This window comes from Artemia franciscana, chromosome 2 (genome assembly GCF_032884065.1).
Source record: "Artemia franciscana chromosome 2, ASM3288406v1, whole genome shotgun sequence".
Taxonomy (NCBI): Eukaryota; Metazoa; Arthropoda; class Branchiopoda; order Anostraca; family Artemiidae; genus Artemia; species Artemia franciscana.
The window spans coordinates 67,119,178-67,141,657 of NC_088864.1; the positions used below are offsets into that span (position 1 = coordinate 67,119,178).

At 35.4% G+C, this 22,480-nt stretch overlaps 1 protein-coding gene across 1 annotated transcript in view; it reads left to right on the forward strand.

Annotated features, from left to right (window-relative positions):
- Window positions 1–616: 616 nt before the first annotated feature.
- The window catches only part of LOC136035488 (eukaryotic translation initiation factor 2A-like), a 117,349-nt gene continuing 95,485 nt past the window's right edge, over window positions 617–22,480 (forward strand). The window contains exons 1-3 of the mRNA XM_065717318.1: window positions 617–758; window positions 15,591–15,738; window positions 19,784–19,902. Coding sequence (XP_065573390.1) covers window positions 740–758; window positions 15,591–15,738; window positions 19,784–19,902 — 286 coding nt within the window. The 5' untranslated portion in view covers window positions 617–739. The remainder of the gene's footprint in view (window positions 759–15,590; window positions 15,739–19,783; window positions 19,903–22,480) is intronic.

Here is a 22,480-nt window from a genome sequence, read left to right on the forward strand (position 1 = left end):
TATGATGATCCACGAGCAAGGTAAGAGCTGTGAGAATAGTCCAGTTATTATTCTGAGCTGTTTAATGGTCAGTCCGGAAATCCAACAATTCAACGTCCAAGAAGTTTTCAATGAGCTTGACGAAGCACTTTCTATGTTGTCAGCCTCACGTTTCTGAAGAGCTTTGTGCCAAACGACGCAAACAGATTGCTTATATGCCCTTTTGAAAAGCCGCATGCATATAATTTGTTTTGAATTATTTGAAGTTCCCCTTAAATATTCCCATAAAAAGTTAACCTTACTAGTTTAAGTTATCTTAGTAGTAGTAGTATTGTCAGTGGCAGTAGTAGCAGTAGCTTCATGCTGTAGTAGCTTTTGGCTCGCTCAAAATAGCCTCATCATATCTTAAAGTTTCAACTGAATAATCACAGACTAATTGAGATATTGCTGGTACACCCTTTTCACTATTTACAAACTCATGATACGTTAAGATTCAGTTCAACATACCCTAAACATTACTTGAAAGATCCACCTTAATACCCTTAGTTTCAGTAGTCCCCGAATATCAAACATTTACGGAATTCCCCGAATTTTGAAGACTTGTCCCCAAATTTGTATTTCGAGATCGGAAGTTCTATTGGCGGCCATGTTCTTTCTTGCCACTTTTTAACTGCATAAAACGAGGATTGTCACAAGGCGAAAAACCAGAAACCGACACGCAATCAACTCAGTTCCATAAACCCTGAACACTAAACATTTCATGGATCAAAAAATAATTTGTAAGTTATTTAAGCAGTTTAGATAGCAGGTTAACGTATTCATGATTCCATTACTGACATAGAGACAAGGTGAACACACTACTCATTGTCTTTTTACATTTTTCTAATATAATAATCATTTTATTTGCAAATACATTCCCCATTGTTCCTATATATATCTCCTCTTATTATATATCTGTGTTGTTTTGCAGCTCTTAGTCAGGGCTGGGGGTGTCCAGGGTAATATTAATTGCTGCACCTCTGCGTGCAAGCCCCTGATGCTGTGTCTCTCTAATGCACCCAAGGCAGCTTTAACATCATCTCTGTCCTGAAAGATACATGCTAGAACAAAAAGAGAGGCATTTTGAGGTTCAAATTTATTTTCATTGGTAAATTTTCATTTTTAATATAATTTAGGGTATCACTTGATGCCCTTTCATGCTCTTTCAAGTCAATATGGTAAATGTTAACTTTCTTCACAAGCTTTCTAAACTGGAAACTATGCTGCAAAGCAGCACAGTTTCCATAGCCTACTATAGTACTTAGAAATGCTAATTCTAGAAGTGTATCCATTTCTGGTTGACCCTCCTCCTCCATGGGGCAAACTAAAAATTTTTAAAGTGTGATTGCTTGCTTACAGGTAACATTACCTATAGAGTAAAGTATATTAGTCCATGAGCCTCATGGGCAGCAGGGCAATGTCTATATTCTATATTTATTTAATAAACCTTGTTTGAGGTTATATAGAATATAGAATACAGACCTCATTCTGCTGCCCACAGGGCTCATAGACTAATATGCTTTGTTCTATAGCTAATGTTACCTGTAAGCAAGCCTACTTTATGCAATTTTAGTCTCATTAGGGGGGATTTTAGAAAGCTAAAAAATAGATATACTTCTCTAATAATGACAAAGAAACAATATGCAATTGTCAGAATCTTGCTATATGCAGTAATATACAGCTTAGACAGCTTGTGACAAAACTAACTTTTACTGTCAATATGCTTAATAAGTAATTAAGTCAATAGCTTCTTTTGTTTTTTTACATTTTTTTCAATTTCCACCTTCTCTCCTCTCAGTAGCACCAAACATTCAAAACAAAACACTATTTAAACATTTAAAAAAACTAAATGCCACATACACTTTACTTTTCTTTAAAATAGCAGCCAAAGGGTAGTCCTTGCATTATTGTACTACTACCTCTAGACTACATTAAAAAAATTCTTTGCTGCAGAGTGGACACCCTCTTGCTACAGAAAGCCCCTGCTTATGGTAGTCACTTTACAACATCAAATAGTAAACTTTCTTGTATTCCAATTCTAAAAAGAGGTTGCTAATCTGAAAACATTGAAATATTACCCCTACCCCCTCCCCCCCCAAAAAAAAAAATTGCTTCTAGAAAAAATCACATTTTAAGCCCTCAATAGGGCTCCAAAAGGTACAAAAGTCAGTAAATTTAGAGATAGGCTATTTTCATTTCTGAGCTGTGAGTTGGGTGAACAAACAATTTACTGGCCTAGCCTTTTTTATGCTCTTTCCAAATATCATAGGCCTAGTTGTTTACTCAGAAATTCAATTTACAAGCCTTTATGGTCCCTCAAAGATGATACATTGCTCTCTTATTTTTGGCTTTAGAAATTGTCGTTAGCACATTTCAAATGTGGGCCCACTATACTTTACTACCCCCTCCCCTCAATGTGAAAAGATATAACCCAAATTATGTTTCTCATGTGTTTCTTGGTTCCTGATTTTGTCACAGCTGATTCAGTTTACTGGTAGCATACATAGGTTAAAAAAGAATAACACCAATGGCTTAAAGTAAATGCAGCATTTTTTTTAAAGATTTATAAATAGAAAGAGAAGGATGGGTCTATTAATATAAATAAATAAAACAATGCAAGCAAATGGCCCAAAGCAAAGCTTTAATTATTTATTCGATTTGATCATGGTGAATTAATGCCTATGGATTTTATAATTTTAACAAAACAGACTTATAACCATATAGTAAGTTTTTAACCAATATATCAATTCTATTCTATAGCCAAAAATTAGAGAAAAAGTTATCATCTTTAGGGGGGCATAAAAGTTAATTTCTGATTAAAACAACTATTATATATAGAACAATATAATGCCGTTAGTATCTGCTAATGGCAAATGTCCATGACATCCTATTCTATCATGAAAGAGACATGCTAGAACAAAAAGAAAGACATTTTGAGGCTTCAAATTTTATTTTCATTGGTAAATCTGCATTCTCAACATAATTTAATTAGGATAAAAATGAATAGCCTACATTGCCTGCCTGATGCCTTTTCATGTTCTTTCATAATTCAATAATTGCTTCTTTTTTTTATCCCACCTCCTGTCCTTCTACTTCTTCTTGGGAATGCCAAGCCTTCTGGAGTCCACTTCAGTTTCCTTTGTGAGTCACAATGATTTTCAATCTGCATGTGATGATGGGTCAGAAATAAGTACTGCTACCATGTGATCTACTTGTAGATATTATGGTGTCTTAGGAAATCAAAAATACTTTTGTATAGATGACTTCAGTGTTAGCTGGTAGGCTTGAGAGCAGCAACATGTTGATATCAGGCTGGAGGTTTGCCTCACTGAAGATTCTCCCAATGTTGATTTCCAGCTGGATGCATTGACATTCAAAAATCAGGTGGTTCAAGGATTGTGGAATAGAGCTGCAAAGCCTGCAATATGGATTGGCTTGTTTATGCCAAGTAAACTCCCCTTTTCTCATGATCAAAGAGTTGCTTTTGATTCTATAATAAAGAATGTTATCTGCCCTTGATGGAAATAAGGATGGAATGAACATTTTTTGAAGAAACTCTTCTAAGTATCTCTCTGAAGGTCTGGGCCTTCAAATTGGGGTTGATTGGATTATACAAGGAGCTACTAGCTAGCTGGTCTGCTATGTCATTATATTTGATGCCTTGGTGGCTTGGGATATGCTGGAACTTGACTTCAATAAGGCTATTTTGGAAACTAATTAATTGATTTCTGATTGTCCTCAGGTCTGTATCCGTGGCACTCCAATGGATGTTATCAATGAGCTGCTGGGCGCCTTTGGAGTCTGGGAGAAAAAGTTCTCTTTTGGAAGCCGGTGGTTTAGTATTGGTGACCTTTCAAGCCTCTTTTATGGCCAATAGCTCTGCAGTAAAGATGGAAGTACTATCAGGAAGTCTGTTTTTTTTTATATTCTGTGAATAACTTGGGATAACAGAAACTGAGTTGCATTTGCTGCCTTTAATTGAGCTGTCAGTGTAAATTTGGAGAGAATCAGGATACAAAGTGGTCACTTTCTCATGAAAAAGCATCTGAATCTGGATTGGAGCTAATTTGTCTTTTGCAAGGGTCTTAACTCTAGTGAAACACTTGGAGGTGACACTTGCCATCCTGGGGGGATAAGAAAATGTCTGAAACAGGGTGAGTCAAGTTTCAAAGATGGGACAAGCTTGTTACCTTATAGATGTCAGATAATGCAAGATACTATCTTTGGCAAAAGTGAGCTTAAAAATATTGTGTTCATGACCTATAGCTCATATCTTGCTGTAATATTTGATGATCAGCATATTCTGACTTTCTGAAATAGCTGGCAGACTGGTTAAGTGTTTCAATTTGTTAGAGGGGCACTGAGCATGAAGCCCCAGGGCAATTTTGGATTGTTTCTAATTTGGCAAGATTAGTCTTACTACATTCTCCATATGATTCACTGGCATACTCAATCTTTGAATGAATAAATCTCTTGTAAAAATCAAAGAATATTTCTTGGGAATTAGCCCACTTTGACCCTGCCAGGCACTTAAGGATGAGTAAACTTTGCATGCATGAATTTTTCACACAGTTGATTTGATTTTACCAAGTCAGTCTTGGATCAAGGTATGCTCCTAGAAATTTATGTGCTACAGCATATTCTATTTCAATATTGTTGATAAATAATTTTGGTGGTTTGACAGACTTTTTGTTGTGGAATATGATTGTATAGTCTTAGACTTGGAGATATGTAGAGAAAAGGCTGCTAACTCCTCTAATGCTAGATTAATATTATTGGGAGTGATATTTGTATCTCTACCTGCTGACAAAATAACTAAGCTGTTTGCAACTTGTAACTTGGACATTAAATCACTGCTGAACTGAAGCTCACTTACAACTAATAAGAAAAGAAGGGGACTGAATATGGACCCCTGTGGCTTCTATCAGATGGATAACTGAAGAGGAACTTAATAACTACATCCAGGAAATCCATCCCTCTTAGAATTTGACAAATGAGATTCTTGTAAACATGGTCCAAAGCCGATTCAAAGTCAACTAAGACTGCTATTATGATCTCACTGCTATTTATGACATTTATTGCAGCTGCTTCAAGCTGTATTACATTATCTACAGTATTACACCCCTTACAAAAGCCAGCCTGGGAATTAGGTAGAATTCTATTAATTTCCACAAACCATTTTAACCTCCTATGCAGCTTCTTTTTAAAAAATTTCCAACAACTGGTAGTAGTGACATAGGCCTGTAGGAATTGATTAAATCTGGAGGTTTACCTTGTTTTCTAATTGGGATTATAATGGTCTGTTTCCATATCCTTTTATTATTGCCAGCCATTCGATTTATAAATAAATGAATTTTACTTGAAGGAACATTATGGTCAGTTTTTGATTAAAAATCATTCCAGGCTGAGCACTTGACCTTCAAAACTGTTTTCTTCACTAAAGCTTCAGCCTTCCTTGCTTTCTTTTTACTTAAATGTTTCTTGTTTCTTTTAAATGTTTCTTGCTTTCTTTTTACTTAAAACTGCACTTCTGCAGTCTTGACTCCACCAGGTTTTTTTTAGACTTCTTTAACAAAGAAATGGGTATTTGGTCAGATAATTTCTTGATTGAGTCTTCTGCTGCTGTTAAGAGGGTATCACTTAGTTTTTTGGCTATAATTTCAATATCTTCCTCTAGGCTGATAGTAGAGTAATCAGTACTATCTAATTGGTGTTTGAAGAGGGTCCAGTCTACTGTCTTTAGATTGAATCTCACTGTGAGGGAACAGGAGTGTATTTTGCTGCATGGATTTTAATAAGGGTTGCAGTATGGTCAGTCTGGAGATCTAGGACAAGAAAAATTTGCATTTCAGACTCAAGCCAAGTTGGACCAATCTTTAAATCAATTGTTGATGAGGTATTATTTCCAATATTGTAGTAGATGGGGAGACCATGTGTAGTTAGAGCTGCAAAATTGTTAGAGGTGAAAATAAATTATTCTATATTCTTACCTGCATTGCTGGAGTGTACACAATTTTCCCTTATAGGGCTATGAGCATTAAAGGCACCAAAAACGACAGTGTTTTTATCTCTTGCATTCTTCTTCAAGCACAGTTTTAATATCATTGCTGCCATTAGGATTGTAAAAGGATGAGACTTTTAAGGGATGTCTATCTTGGAGATATAAATTCATGCTCACCACATCAATCTCATTCAGGTACTCTCTTGAGGCTATTGCTGAATGCCTTGTTAGAATTTCTTTGACTTGCTCTTGCTGAATGAATTTCCTTGTTAGAATAGCTTTGATTTGCTCTGATTGTCCAGATGTCAAAATGAGGTTATTTGGGGTAAAAATGTGCCCAACATTTGGAATTTGGTACTATTCATCTGATCAGTAACTTCAAGTGTTGGAGCTGTGTTTTTTTTTTATTTCCCAAGTGTTACCATTGGCATACTGGGTCATTCTTGGAGCATCTGTGCTATTGTTTTTACCCGTGAGGGCGTTTGTATAGGAAGTGCTTGCATAATGATAAGCTTGAATGCTGGGGTTTTCTGCACCTCTTTAATTTAGATGGGGCCAGCACTTGACTTTTGAGTCATAGGTATTTTAGCTGCAACAATTGAGAAACGAATGTTCTGCTCATTTGTGATTGTCAGAATGTCTGCACATTGATGGTGGGTGGGGCATAGATCTTTTTGAAGTGCACTGTGTCCTAGGGTCTTACAGTTTTGCATTATGACTCAGGAGCAGGACAGGATGTCAAGTTATGGTTGTCTTTTCCACATTTGGAGCAGGGGGGATTTATTTGCTGGCAATTGTTTTTAGTGTGGCCATGTACATGACATTTGATGTACTATAAGGGCTTGGCCTTGTAGGGCTTGAAAGGGAATTTTCGCCCATATAGATATACATCATGCTTGAGCTAATTTTTCATTGCAACCAAGATTTACTTACTTGCTGTTAGGCTTTTTCCATTTCTTTTGTTAAGCCTAATCATATTGCCATCATCAACTACTTGCTGGTAGAACATACCAACAAATATAAACTTTTTGACGATTTGTTGCTCTTACTCCCATATCTTCTTCATGGCAATGTCCCCACCAAACAGTTCCCCAAGATGACTTTTGATCTACTAAGTTCGCATTGCTCTGACACGAAATTGACTATTAACTCTGTTAAGTCAAAAATATTTAGACTGAACCCACAAAAGAGAGACTCGTCCCCCTTGAAGTTCCTTTCCCTGTTGTGAGTGAGGTGAAAATACTAGGTGTCATTTTGTCACGTGATTGCACCTTTACTACCCATATTAATAGTGCAACCAGTAGAGCAAACGCATCTCTGCAAACCCTTTGAAAACTGTGTCACTTCAGGTGCAATGCCCACAGTCTTCTACAGGCATATCTGAGCTATGTATGCCCCATACTTGAAAACGCCCGTCAGTATTAAGAACCACCTATTAATGCAGTAACTGGAGTCAGTCCAAAAACGGTCAACCAGGATCATCCTGAGTAATAGAGACATTTCCTACCACAATGCCCTAGCAACCCTTGAACTCTAAAGTTTGGAACTCCGTTTGGGTGACCTTATCCTGAAGTTTGGCAAAATGCTGCTGTCTAGCCCTGCTCACCGTGATATTTTACCCCCAGAAGCCCTGACAGTCAGCCGTATGAGACAGAAGCTAAAACTTGTGCCTGTGTGTGCTCAGACAAACCGCTACCAGAACTCTTTCATCCCTTTTTTATGTCAATATATCATAGTGCACAATAACGTGGTCTGTATTTCAACATCAAACTAGCCATTTGAGTTTCAATTGTTTTTTAAATAAACCTTTCTCTCTCTCTCTCTCTCTCTCTTCCTGATGAGTCTTATAACTCAGATTTGATTTCTTGTGTTTCCAAAGAAAGATCAATCCTATTAAATACATATTGGAGTTTTTTTTTTCTCTGATGAATTTCATGGCTTCAATTCCCTGAGTTAAAAAGCTGAATTAAACTAGAATTTTGAACTACTTTATCAGCTCCTACAGCTTCTTGGAAATAAAGTTCTGCTGTGCCTGATTTTTGGACACTAAGCTCAAAGTTAACTATGGCTACTTTAAAATAGATTTTCTGATTAATGCATGAAAATCTGCTATGAAAGGTGTTCTGTTTTTTTTTTTTAATTGATACAATATGATAATTTGGAACAGTTGGGTATTGAAGAAGCTCTGAAATTTTTCGTTTTGTTGCTGGTGACTCAGGTTGTTGATACTAACATTTCGTGGGTTTGATTTTATGGATCCTTTTCCTTGGTTCGCTTTGCTTCTTTTGGGGCATGCTGCTGCTTTTGGTTTGATTTTAGAGGTGATTGCAGCATCTTTGAAGCTTACTCAGCAAGGAAGCGTTGATCCCTGCTCACCTGACCCTGCAGTTTAAGGGATTTTACTCCCAGCAGGTACACCAACGCTTGCGGCAGGTGAGCAACCCTCTTCTGCTTGCTTAGTCAGTGAATTAACACCAGGATGAAGATTCACTGACTTTTTGGCTGAATTTTTAAATTCACCCAAAAGAAAATTATATCAGCAACTTTTTAGAAGCAAAGAAAATTCGAAATCTGGAAATATTGAAATCTCAAAGAAATTAAGCTTATATATCACCAATTAAAAAAAGCACAAAAAATAAAAAAACTAAATAAAAAATAACTAAAATAAAAAAAAAAAAAAAAAAAAGAATAAAACCCCCCCAGAGAAGTAACTATAATATAAAACTTTAGGGTCTATTAATAAGGAAAGTAACACATTAGGTTTGGAAAAATGTCTTTGACTCACAATTTGAGGCAGTAATCCACAATTTCAATTTCACAGTAACCTATGACTTTGTTGATCAACAATGAGAATCCATCAGCTTCTTTGATTTTCAGTTTTTCCATTAGAATTAGGTTTTGCATCAAAACAGTTGAAAGATTACAACATTTGGGCTTATCAGACAGTCAGGAATATAGCAGTGATACATGAGAGACTAATTTCAGGGGGGAATCCTATACCTTCAAGCTCACTTAACATCAGACATATTGAAACCTTTAAACAAAAAGATTGTTGAATGCTCACAGATGTTCGCCTTATATATGAGATCAGATACAGCTAGGTGTGAAATAAATTGATTGGAGGCAGACAGACTATGGTAAACAACATTTATTGTCGATGATTCAGATCCAACGTGAAATTTCAAACAGACATACTCAACCAATCTACTATCAGAATAAATGAAAGAGTAACTCATAGTTCCATCTCTCAGTCCAGTTCTGCAATATATTGCTGCTCCACTATGACATTCAGTGCTATACAATGTCAGCTTAGTTAATGGCAAAATTGGAAAATGTTCTATGCTTCCTGTTTCACCACATCTGCTCTGGTCAATTCCCCCCCCCCTGATATTTCAGGCTCTTTTGTTTCCTAAAACGTATCAGTTGAAAATTTGAGTCTTATGTGTTAAAACTTTTTACAGTGGAAATGAATACACCCTCTACATCTGCAAATAGGACAGAGGTGGAATCATTGAAGAATAGATATTTTGCCCCCAGATTAAAAAAGAAATCATTGAAAAAGAAAATCAGACTAAATGCTTCTTAATAATGATCTTAGCAGTATAACTAGATAGACCAAATTGGTTTAGTTTTGTCATGGAATTTTGTAGAAGGGGATCCACTTGAGGAATCATTTAATTGTTCTAATTTTTATTTCCAGTATTTAGTTGAAACTCCAATTCGCTTGTTTGTCATTAAAATGCCTAATAAGTGCTGATAGCGTCCTATTCCTTGCGTTTTGGATTCACGTACTAACTCATAAATATTGAACAGCCTCTGTGTACAATACCATGCTGACTTCTTGCTATTTTTGATTTTCTAAATATTTCGTTTAACCAGCTCCAAAAAAAAGAACTGACCAAAATGTGCAAAGAATTATGACTGAAATTAGTGGTATTTCACACCACATCAGTGCTACTTGTGGAACATTTATCTCTGCATCAGCATGCTGTACGAAATGTCTGCTGGGAATGGAATAGTGTGAATTTAAACAAAATATGTGTGTTTTTCTCACAAAATAGAAATTTTGTGTGCATGTGTAAGTGGTACCAACCCATTCTCTTTCTCTACTATTATCAGTTTCATCTTGCAGTACTAGGAGACCATCCTTTGCTTATTAATATAAATCGGCAAACCCACAAACAAAACAATTAAAAAAAATGTTTGAGTAAATCATGTATTATAAGTTTAGTACAACAAATTAAATCTTATAGAGTCAAAATCCACTCAAAATTACGAGCAAATGAATAATATAATACCTGGCGCTATTGGAATAGACCTAGGTTCAATTATGAGATTGAGCATCTTTTGCTTGGTGCGGGGGAAGTTGGGGGGATATGTACTGCAAAGTCATTGGTGAATCTGGCTGAAAAAAGTCGAGTGTATACAACATTCACCTTCGCCCACCCGAAAGCTTGTCTATGCTACACTACTGTCGTCTGCTATAGCTCATTGCTGACAACTTTAGTAAAACCCGAGCACCAGCACTTACATTTGTTATTGTTTAATGTGTAATTATTGTTTATAATGTACTGCGTAATGTTTTTAAATTCACTAAGTAGCGTGTTTGTTAAATAGTTACTTTTCTTCACTACCGCTTGAATAGCACATACCTCAATGGCTTACGCTCTTGCCCCCCCCCCCCCCGCAATAGAAATACTTTAGCTACGCGCCTGCTTATGGCATGTCACTAGAACCAAAATACATTAACAAGAATTTACCATTCTCAACACAGCACAACAGATCCACCATGGACCTTGATTTTGTTCTGAAGTGCCGATTAAAGTAATTGTATATTTAGTATGTCTATAGTAGATTTGAAATTTTTATACTGTTTCTTTTAGAATTGGACATGCACTAGACTAATACCAGCTTTTTGCTATCATGGAAAGTAATTGAGTTAGGTGAATGAAACTCCCAGGAAGTAATCCAGAGCCTCAATGAGACCCTGGAAAGGTCTTTTAAAGTATCTAACTCAGCATCACAAACCTCCCCCAAATGGGACCGATCTCTGATGGCCTCACAAATTGCTTGTGTTATAAAAGTCTAATCTTCAGACATAGATCTATTTCTAAAATAAGCCATCCAAAAAGTATTTTGATCATAAGGCCTTCACTCAGTCCACACTTATCATGTTTCAAAGATTCATATAACTGTTCTTGTAAATGTGGAAAAAATATTTCTTAATGTGGCTTAAAAGTCTGCTAAGACCATAGGAATTGTATTTTTGCAGCCAAATTAAAAGAGACTAAAACCACAAAGTAAGGTAAAAATTTTTTTTTCAAAATTTGTTCTTAAAATCAGCTGGGTTTTAAGCCATATTAAGGGCTTTTCCCTAAATTTAAGAAATAAATTTTTAAACTTGTCATACCTTATAAATCAGGATTGAGCAAGGTATGAGACTCAAAACGATTTCCTTGTGCCTGATATCAGTAGTGTATCAATTTCTCAAGGTTTCACTCTTATAATATAATGATTGTAAAAGGTCATCTTAGGTCAGTGCCCTTTAGAGGGGAAAAGAGTGGAGGTAGGTACTTCACAACACCTTCCCAGGAGATCGTTGAGTCTGTGGATTCATTCTTGAGAATTTCATTCACATTCCTCAACTGCTTCAAGATAGACTGAAGCCTTTATCTGAATTCGTATTCCAAATTTGTAGCAAAATACTGCAGTGTTTTTTGTTGTTGTTGCCATCAGCTGTAAATTATGGGAAATAAAACATGAGAATGATGATTTTCAGGCGGATACTCCAACTTCTTCCAATTTCTATGTAAATATTTCTATTTGTATAGAAGAATTAATTCATATTTAAAAATTATATTTATATTTTAAAAGATAGAAAATTTACATTTTTTCCAACTTTTATATAAAAACAGTCAGATCCACTTGAAACCAGCTAGGACGTGTAATTTGGCCAAGAGGAAATGGGTTATAGTGGCTTTCTTAACTTGAAATTTGCCAGGCAGATACAAACAACCATGGAGACTAAAAACATGAAAGATCAAACAAATGACCTTTACGATTGAGACATGTTTCATTATTTCATTGTGTGATAAGTTTCATTCTTTATAGATTTCTTCTCTATTTCATCAGACATGTAAAAATACAGACATGTGTAATAAAGACATGTGTATTAAAAGACATGTAAACACACAGACATGTGTATTAAAAGACATGTGTAAAGACATGTCTGTGTAAACACACAGACATTTGCATTAAAGACATGTGTATTAAAAGAAATTTAGACGCACAGACATGTGTATTAAAAGACATGTCTGTGTAAACACAGACATGTGTATTAAAGACAAGTGTATTAAAAGACATGTAAACACACAGACATGTGTAAAGACATGTCTGTGTAAACATAGAAATGTGTATTCACAGACATGTTTATTAAAAGGCAAGTAAACACACCCTTATTTTGCAAATACTGAATTTTTTGAACTAACGACAAACATTGCACAGGGTTTTATGTTTTGGGGCAAATTAATTAGGTATTAGCTAAAATATATAAGATCAGCATGGATTTGGTGTCAAGAAATTGAGAATAAAGTTGGTCGTAAAGTGAAACAGCGTATTTTGAGACCACCTTCAATAAATGTGTCATCTTTTTTTTTTTAAAGAAAATATCATTCATAGGACATACCATTTTAAAAGTATTGAATTAGCAACTACAGTGTTGATCAATGGCAAAGAGACAAAACCAAAGCAACTGCCCTATAAATCAATGGTAAAGGAACAAAACCAAACTATTATTCTCGGAATAATTTTGATCACAAAACTGAACAAAGGTTGCTGCAATATCATTATGGCCAAGCAATGACAATCCTGTTGAACTGCTTTTTAATATAGAAGAAAGTCTATCATCCATTGTTTTACCTCTATCTTTTGTATCTATTTTCTCCTCTTCCCTGTTGAAAATGCACTGACCTCTGAAGACCATAACCAAACTTTGTGCTAGTTCCAGGGTTAGTTCCAGAATATTCAGTGTTAGTTCCACAGGACAAATTAGGACAGTAGAAAGTAGAGTAACACCGATCGGTAAAATACCGACTTGCAAGGTTTTGAAGACTTGTAGAAATATTTATTAAATTTTAAAGAATATAACAAAAATTCCTATCCAAATCATCAGGATTATATGCAGTAGAGATAAGAGCTTTAAACCTCTTCCCCAGGCATGATTTATGCTCTGGGCTCATCTGTGGAAGTATAAATCACCTAACTCAACTAACTTCCAAGATAGCTCATCATCTAGAATTTTACCCTTATTGTACTTGTAAAGCTACAAAGCAAGGACCTTACCAATATTGAAATATTTTTTATAGTTTAGCTTTAGGTTATTTCTTTTAGAATACAGGCTTTGGCAAGATAGTCCCCGGAATTGGTTCTGGATTTGAAGCCAAATTTAAATTAAAAAACAAAAAAAGTTTGGACCTATTTTTCTGGGAATTTTCAGACTTTTAGGAAAAGAATGAGGTTGGAAATACCTCCCAAAATGTACATTTAGACCATATATCCACTCCCGAAAGTTTTTTTTCTTGAGCAGTATGTTTCCATACTCTTCAAAAATTCACTTTCATGGAGGGTGTAGTTGGGTGCTTGAAAACGCCTTTCTGGGCTTTTCGTCAATTTGCCTTTTTCGAGGGTCATGGCAGCATTCTGTCTACCATTCTGGCGACTTTGGACCTTAATTACTTACTTACTTTGGTAGAAACCAGAAGATGAACTTTCCTGCCTGGCACCATGGATTTTGCAACGCTTCCATTGATCATGTCAATCTGTCAGCTGTAGCTTACCTAGCAATCTTCAACCAGTCATTGCCCTATCTCCATTCACGCCTCTGGTAAACTTGGTGCAATGGTTGGACCATGGGTAATCTTGGTTATATAGCTGTATTGTCAAATAATGAAGTCAGTCTAGGCCAATTATATAAAAGAGCACATCATTGCAAATTCCAAACCAACTGCATTCTGCCCAATAGGATTTAAGACCCTAGGGCTTTACTAAAATCATCAGTAAATAAGCAAAACTGCATTTTGGACAATGATGCCATTTAGATTACCAGAACGGATTATAATTTTAATGTCATTAATTTTAAGAAGGCTATAGTAGATTTTTCGTAGTTCATCTTCTTCTTTTTTTACTATATTTTGGCTGCACTAAGTATAACCACCATGTCAAGTCTGCAAAACTATTTTATTTTCTGTTATTTCTTCCTTGAAGTAATGTACTTAATGTTTCGTCAATTTCATAAGATATTCATCAGATGCCAGAAACCCCTTTAAGAAAGGGGTTTCATCTTGATTTGAATTATGTTCCACCCATCCTTGAAGATTGTTTTGGGGCTTCTTCTTTCACCAGTCTATGGTTGTAACTCCTGTACTAAATTTTATCATCTGCTAGGTGGAATGGGTGTGGTAAGTTGGGCGACGAGAAGTTGTTCTTCCATCTCTTTGGTGGGCACCCTCTTGGTCGAGAACCATGTACCCGGCCTTCAAGTGCTATTTTAGGGAGACGAGCGCTTTCTATGTGTTGCATGTGTCTTACCCATCTAAGCTGTTGCAGTTTTATTCTGTTGAGGATGGTTTGTTTGACCTTGAGATTATAGAGAAGCTTGATGTTGGATGGAGATTCTATAATGATAAATGATATCAGCAATACGTCATTGTGATTTTATTTCAAAGACAGTAAGACGGTTCTGATCATCTGTTTTAGAGTCAAAGACTCACATGCATAAATGGTGTTACAGGTGATGAGCGAGTTGAGTAGCCTCACTTTAAGCAATGTTGATAAGTTCTTGTACCTCCAGATGGGCATCACACCTTTTAAGTTGGGATTCGCAAGTGCCAGTCATCTCTTGGTATCTATCGAGTGGTTCTTGTCAGAGTTGAGTAAGCTACTAAGGTGGGTAAATTCTTTGGCCCACTCTATATTATCAACTTCAAGCTGGAGGCTGAAGTCTACCAGAAAATTAGGTTTACGTGAGTAGCACATGACTATCATTTCGAGGTGTTGATGGTCATTCCAAAGAGGCTGGGGGTCGTTTGGACGATGCTGGTCTAGGGTTAGAGGTCATGGAGGGAATCGGAAATCAGGGAATCAGAATTTTAATGAGGTTGGATCCTTTTAGGGGAATTCCTCAGTTTCAAATTGTTTATATTTCAAATAATAAGCGGTTTCTTGTACAACCTTTATACAAACTATTTTCTTACAACTTCATCATTTTTCCTAAGATGCTTAAAATTAAATATTTATCAAATGAGCACTATCTGGTCAATTGTGTTGTATGGAATGCCTATTGAATTTGTTGTTTCAGCTTAGGCTAGAAGTTCTTGTAAACACTGCAGAAATAGGGGAATGACAATCATGTTGCAGGTTAGTCTATGATGCATTGAGCAATATTTGAATAAGAAAATACCATTCAGCAAAAATTCATTTGCAAAATTGAACTTTGCCCCGCCCCCTTACACCAAAAAATTGTTGTGTCATCACTGATCATGGGAAGCTTGTATTCAAAATTTTTCTTCCCTAGGTAGAACCATCAAAGGTGGTGTTCAATCTTGGACTGGGATTCCTAAACCTGGTCGTGATAAGATTCTTAGTGATATTGAAGCAAAAAGCTGCCGAATATTTGAGCTCAGCAGAAATGGAAAATATCTTGCTTGCTGTGGATCTAAAGGGTAAATTGTTTTATGGTTTTAACAGCTTGGCTAAAGACAACTTCTATAGTATTCTGGAAAGAGGATCATATCCATGTGTGTTTCTAGGTCTGAGTTCTTCTGAAACGTTAAAAATCAAATATAAAATATACACTTTCGGTTAGATTAGCTAATGGCAAAAAAACAAAAACAAAAAAAAAACATGACCTTTTCAATTGTGGGCTCCTAGACAATCCCAACTCCCTTCCCCCTCTAAGTAAATATAATGTTTAAAATTATTGCAGGAAAACGTAAAACAAATGGATGAAACTAATTTCTGCATTTTGATGCTTTTAAGTCTGGACAAAATATTGGCTTGGGAGTCCAAACTTGTAGCTTTAAGGTCCAGGGTTGCCACTACCAAATAATAATAAAAACTGTTTGTTAAACAGAAAAATTACCTAGATTAAGGGGGAAATTATTGAAAATACACTTTTTTTGAAGTTCTAGCTTCATTTTGCTTTTTTTGTCAGTACCTTCTAAAAATATTTTTAGCTTTTTGGAGGGTGTGAGATAAATATTTAAATTTTGTCCTTCGGACTAATCTGATACACTGTCACGCTACTGCCTGAAGGTTGAATATGTTTAAGGTTGTACCTGCTGCTATTGATTTTCAGGTATTGGTTGTTCTTGTGTGCAATATTTAGACTGGTCCTCTACAGTATTATCATCAGGCCATTTAAAAATCTTAAAGTCTCTGCCAAAAAATGAATAAGATAATAAATCACTTACTGCCTGGGAAATCGTTATCTAAAATGATACACAGCATAAGAAAAACAAAACTAGGGTTGAATAGCTTATTTTCAGAAAGAATGTGGTTGCAACTATCCGTAGTGCTTTCAGGGGCAAATTTTTTTTTGGGGGGGATAGGATTGAAAGTAGGTCTCTTGAGTATATTTAACATTGGGGTTGCAAAGACACCCGACCTTACTTCATCCTTATCTTCATGAAGACTAAGGTTTTTTTTTCCTAATTTCAAAAGCCTCTTTGAACTTCTGCTTCCAGTATTAGGGGAGGGGGTGGCCGCCTAATTCTGTCTTTGTCAAAGTGCAACAGACGAGATGGATTTCGAAATCCCCTGTTAATGCAGTAGCTCCTGTATTGGTTGGACACTGATACCCCAAGACCAGGGTATAAATGAGTACGCTTATTCCATTGAATCCTGCGTGATAAAGGAAACCTGGGATATATGTTCAAATATTAAGAGCTACCTCTAAATATTGAAAAAAAAACTCAGAGTGGTCATTAACATTAGAAAAGATTCTCCTAGTCTTAATTGAGACGGGGATGGAGTGAGTCTGAATGTTATTTTGAACCCTTTGTTGAATAGCTTGCTGAGCTATTGTTTAAATCCTATTCCCCCAGCAAAAAGAGTTTGCCAGCTCAAAACAAAACGCATTGCTGTAATTTGGATGCCTCTCCAAAAATAAGGCAGCTCTCCCTTTTTTATTTTTGTCTTTCTTGTGCTGTGTGGGTTTTTGGCGATTATTTTCCGACAGTTGGTGACTTTGTTTTCTGGTTTATGTTTGGCAGAGAATTTAAATTCATGAATACCTTGATGATTTTGCTGCAAAGGAGTCCTGTGGTAAAGCAGTGGGCTTGACCTTATATTTGTAATACGGGACCCACGGATAAAACCCAGATATAGCAACACACTGCAGAGCCGACGCAGGATCTTAGTAGTCAAGAAGTGTCGTTAATCCGATTATTGACGCTGTAAAGGGCCAGTCTAAATATCCGTCCTGGCTGAGTGGTTGGCGCGCTGGCGTGGGAATTCTTTGTCCAAGGGGCACGGGTTCGATCCCAGCTGTGACCACTTATTTAGTTTGGGACGGGGGTCAGTGGCGTGACTCTGTAAGCTCAGCCAGAGTCGACCCAGCTCTAAATGGGTACTTGGAGAAATATGGGGAAGGTAAGCAGGAAGGGTGTGTGAAAGCACAGGATGGTTGGCCCCCAACCGCCCATCACACTTCCTGGCTGAAGGGCCATGAAACGGAGAACAGCACCGCTGGTTTGGACCTTAAGGGTCTAGTGGCATCTTACTTACTTTTACTTACTACTACTTACTAGTCGAAATATCGCGTAAAGGAAGAATTGAGGGCTAGCCATTGCTTCAAGGGAGCTTAGATACTGGTTCCGAATATGTCCATCGATCATCAGGCTTGGCTAAGAAATTATCTTTTTTCTGAGATAATTGCCTAAAATCGATTGTGAAGTGGTTATCAAGGGGTGGGCAATATTAAGGGCAATGTATGTTGAGGCACACTATTTCTTTTACTGACAGCTTAGCATACTGTTTTTGACAATTGCCTCAGGAGTGTAAAAATGTCAGAGATTATCTTTAAGCGTGATAGAGACGACTTAATGTTTGTTCTTAAACATACAATGTAGTTTTGAAGGAAAGCTCGAAGTTCAAATTAACGTCCAATAGTGCAACACTGAAGAAAATTAAGAAGGAAAAAAAGAAGAAAAAAACAATTATAGCAAAGACATTGTTATTTGCGGGAAATACAAATCACTCAAAACTACTGATAAACAGCAGGAATGGCAAATATTCAGGAAACAGTACTGTTAACTTATCTATTCCTTATTCTTTTTTAGTTTCTGCGAATTCAATTTTTTTCGATTTTTCTTTGCATTGTACTTTTCTGGTTGAAATGTCCTTGATGTATCATTTTCTATTTCGTGTATGGTATTTCTGAAACTCCCATGTTTAACAATGGCCACGTCAGTAAAATGATCTTTAAGCTTGTCTTATCCGAGGTGTTGTATTCTGCTAATTGGTTTTTCTTCTTTTAACTTAAAAATCGTTGCTCATAGACTCCCCTGTGCGTATCAAACGGGAAGGTAAAACTCTCACAAATTTAGACTCTGCAGATTATTTGTATGTCCTAGATAAAAATGTTCCCGAAAGGAATTAAGTTTTGGAGGTGAATGGGATCTCAGGGGGTCTTGACCATTAATCTTTAAAGATTAATGCCGAAACCCTATAGGCAAGTGTGTATTCTCCTGATGAGCCCTTGTGTTGGGTTGTCGCGCCTGAATTATTTGTCTTTTTTTATTGTGTTTAATGTTTGGTAATTGACGACTTATACTTACGACACGACACGACTGCCAGAATAATCCATGGATTATTCTTTATGGTTGATTGTGTACTGCTGGCTATACTGCTTGACCTATGTAATTGGATGGATGTGTAGGGTTAAGGCCTCATTCAAGTACTGATCTATATTAATTACTAAAGTAGGAAAACAGTCTTCCTTTCTCCTTCTATCTTTCTTTTTTTTTCTTCTTTTTTTCTTTTTTTTTTAATGGTGCATGTTTATTTCTGTGTCTGTGCTGTTGCATTGGTGATTTCTTTTTTAATTATAAAAATAAATGAGGGCAAAGAGTTGATTTTATGCAACGAGAAAATTGATATAATTGATAGATTCACTGCCTAGTTAGTATTATTAGTAAAGAGGGTGTATAATGTGAAAATGTAAAAAGTAGAATAGCTAAGGTGCGGAGTGCTCTTAGGCGTGAGCAAACTAAGGTTAAAATATTGAAAGTCAGGGTGATGACAGGCAGGGCAGTATCCAGGATTTTTTTTTCGGAGAAGGTTTTACAAAAGGGTTTTTTCGGGGAGAGGGGCGCTACAAAAACTTTAAAAACGCGTCAAGTATTTGTTTATATTCATTTTTTGTTACGGTTTTTACGTGTCGGACAAACATTTCTGGGGGGGGGGGTTCAAACCCTACACCCCCCTAGTATTTCTGGACCCCATACCTATCCACTGCCCTAGAGTTAGAACTATCAGTCCATATCTCAGAAATTGTATGTGGTAAAAACTTGAAAATTCTTTACTCGCCTTTCAGAGAAACACCTTCCCAATGACATGCAATTTCCGAGATATGGACCGATAGTTCTATCTCCAGGGCAGATGATAAGTATGGGGTCCAGAAATACTTAATTTCACAATGTGCCTGTTTAATGCTCCTTGTTCATTTACCTGCAGCGAACAGACTTCATTTTCTTTTGTTTTTAGTGTCAAAATTTGGAATATGTCTGACTGGAAGATCATACTTGATGTGCCCTTGGGACAAATTGCTGGGGCAAAATTTTCCCCAAGTGAAAACTTCATCTCACTATGGGAACCGTACGCTGGTAAGTTAATATTAGCTTTTTTTCTTTTTTGCCTTCATGCCCCTTTACAACTTTGATGTAAGGATTCCTGATTAAGTCTTTGGAACAAGATATGATTACAGTGGCCTTATTCTTAAAAATTTATCTTTTCAATTTATTAATAAACTTTTTGGATAGAGTTTACAACAATGTGCCCCTAGTAAGGCAAAATTGTGGCAAAAGGAGAATACAAATATAAAAAGAAGAAAACAGATAAAGGAAGAGAACATGATCAGAAACTCTTAACAGACAATAGAAGGGTCTAACGTTGATTATCTTTGCTATATATGGACTTGTTTATGGCAGCGGGAAAATTTTTCTGGACAATTATATACATGCTCTTTATAATACTTAAGCACCAATATATATATATATATATATATATATATATATATATATATATATATATATATATATATATATATATATATATTATATATATATATATATATATTGTATATATATATATATATATATGTATATATTTATGTATATATATATATATATCATGAAAAGAGAAATCACCAATGCTACAGCACAAACACAAAAAAAAAAAAAAAAAAAAAAGGAGACAGAAGGAGAAAAGGAAGACTGTTTTCCTAAATTAGTGATTAATATAGACCAGCACTTGAATGAGGCCTTAACCCTACTCATCCATACAATCACATAGGTCAAACAGCATAGCCACACACAATCAACCATAAAGAATAATCCATGGACAGGCAGTCATGTCGTCAATAAGTATAAGTCGTCATTTACCAAACCATAGAAAAAATAATATAGACAAATAATTCAGAGGCAACACCCAACATAAGGGCTCATCAGGAGAATACACTGGCCTATATAGGGTTTCGCCACTCTAAATTCTCTACCCAGCACAGTGTTGTGGCTACCACAGAATATCCATGGCATCCCCGCGTCAGGTATCACCCCCAAAATACATGTCTATGAAAAAAAACAGCAAATGTAAAACAACCAAGTAAAACCAAAACAAGCTTATCCTGTTAATATATCCCTCCCTTTAGCAACAATAGGTAAACTAAATATTATAAATTTTACCAAATCACAAATATTAACACATTGCAAAAAACCTGAATGAACTAAACAATTATATAATTCATCTTTACCATGTGGCTAATTTTTTAAAAATTCCGCTCAAATAGAAACACAATTCAAAATAAATGGCGCTGTGACAACATTTCTCGAACCTCCGAAATTAGTCAAAAATTTCTTTAAGTATTCTAGATAATTCTTTTGATATTTATTTAAAAGTTCGTTATAATGAAAACTAAATTTTTTAAATTGCCAAGTTAATTTATTTGCAGAAAAACCTCTTGATATCAATTTTTGGCTTAAGATTTTACATCTATTTTTAAAAATCAATATAATTACTACAAATCCTTGCATAACGAAGTAACTGTGAGAAAAACGCTGAATATGTGATATTTGAGTGTAGATTACTTTCAGGGAATGGGAAACTAATCACTTCAAAATCAAAATCATCCGTTTTATTATACATTTTAAAACTTAATTTATATTATCACAAATATTAATATTTAAATCTAAGAAATGATCTTCATGACCAGCGCCATGACTAGGCTCAGAATAAGCTCTGATGGATATATATTTTTAGAAATATCAATGAAATCCTTACATTTAAGACCAAAATATCATCTAAATATCTTTTATTATTTGACAAAGCATGTTTTAAATTAATTGGATTATTCTTATCCATCATATATTTATATTCTAGTTGACTTAAAAACAAGTCAGCTATAAATGGGCTGGCATTCCCCCCCATGGGAATTCCCATAATTTGCTTGTACAAATCACCCCCAAATCTTATATAAGTATTGTATAAAACAAATTCCAATAACTCAAAAATCATATCCAAGCTGTAACATCTCAAGTTAACTGTAGTATTAAAGCAGTTTGTCCATATGGCTTTTTTATTATAACTGTCTATTTTAAGAACCTTTTACTAGATAAGATGGAAAGATTTCTTTATAACAGTTTTTAAATTATCTAACACTAAATTGAGTGATAAATTAGTATACATTGTCGCAAAATCGAAAGACTCAATTCTTTTAGCTGAAACCATTGTTAAAGAATCTATCACCTGCAGTGAATTATTAACACTCCAATATGGATTAAATTCGAAAATTTTTTAATACCAGAACAATAGGTTTTAAGTTTATTTACAATTTCCTTTAAAATTAAAGAGAGGTCAGTAGCAGCAATGCGGGTTGGACATTTAGCTGCTCCAGCCAATAAACCGTGGTTTAGGGGGATTCTTATGAAATTTTACAGTCCAATATAGGAAAGGGAACTTTTTTATCATTGTCATTTATTTTAATATTAAAATTTTTAAAAAGTATTTCTTCAGTCTTTTCAATTAAATTCTCATCCTCTATATTTACCTTTTCATAAACATTAGTTGTGCCTAACTCCCTTTTTAAGATATCACAATACAGCTTCTGACAAATTATGGCAAAATATTATTAGCTTTATCCACTGGCACAATTACAAATTCATTCTTTAGATTAGCAATTGCTTGTTT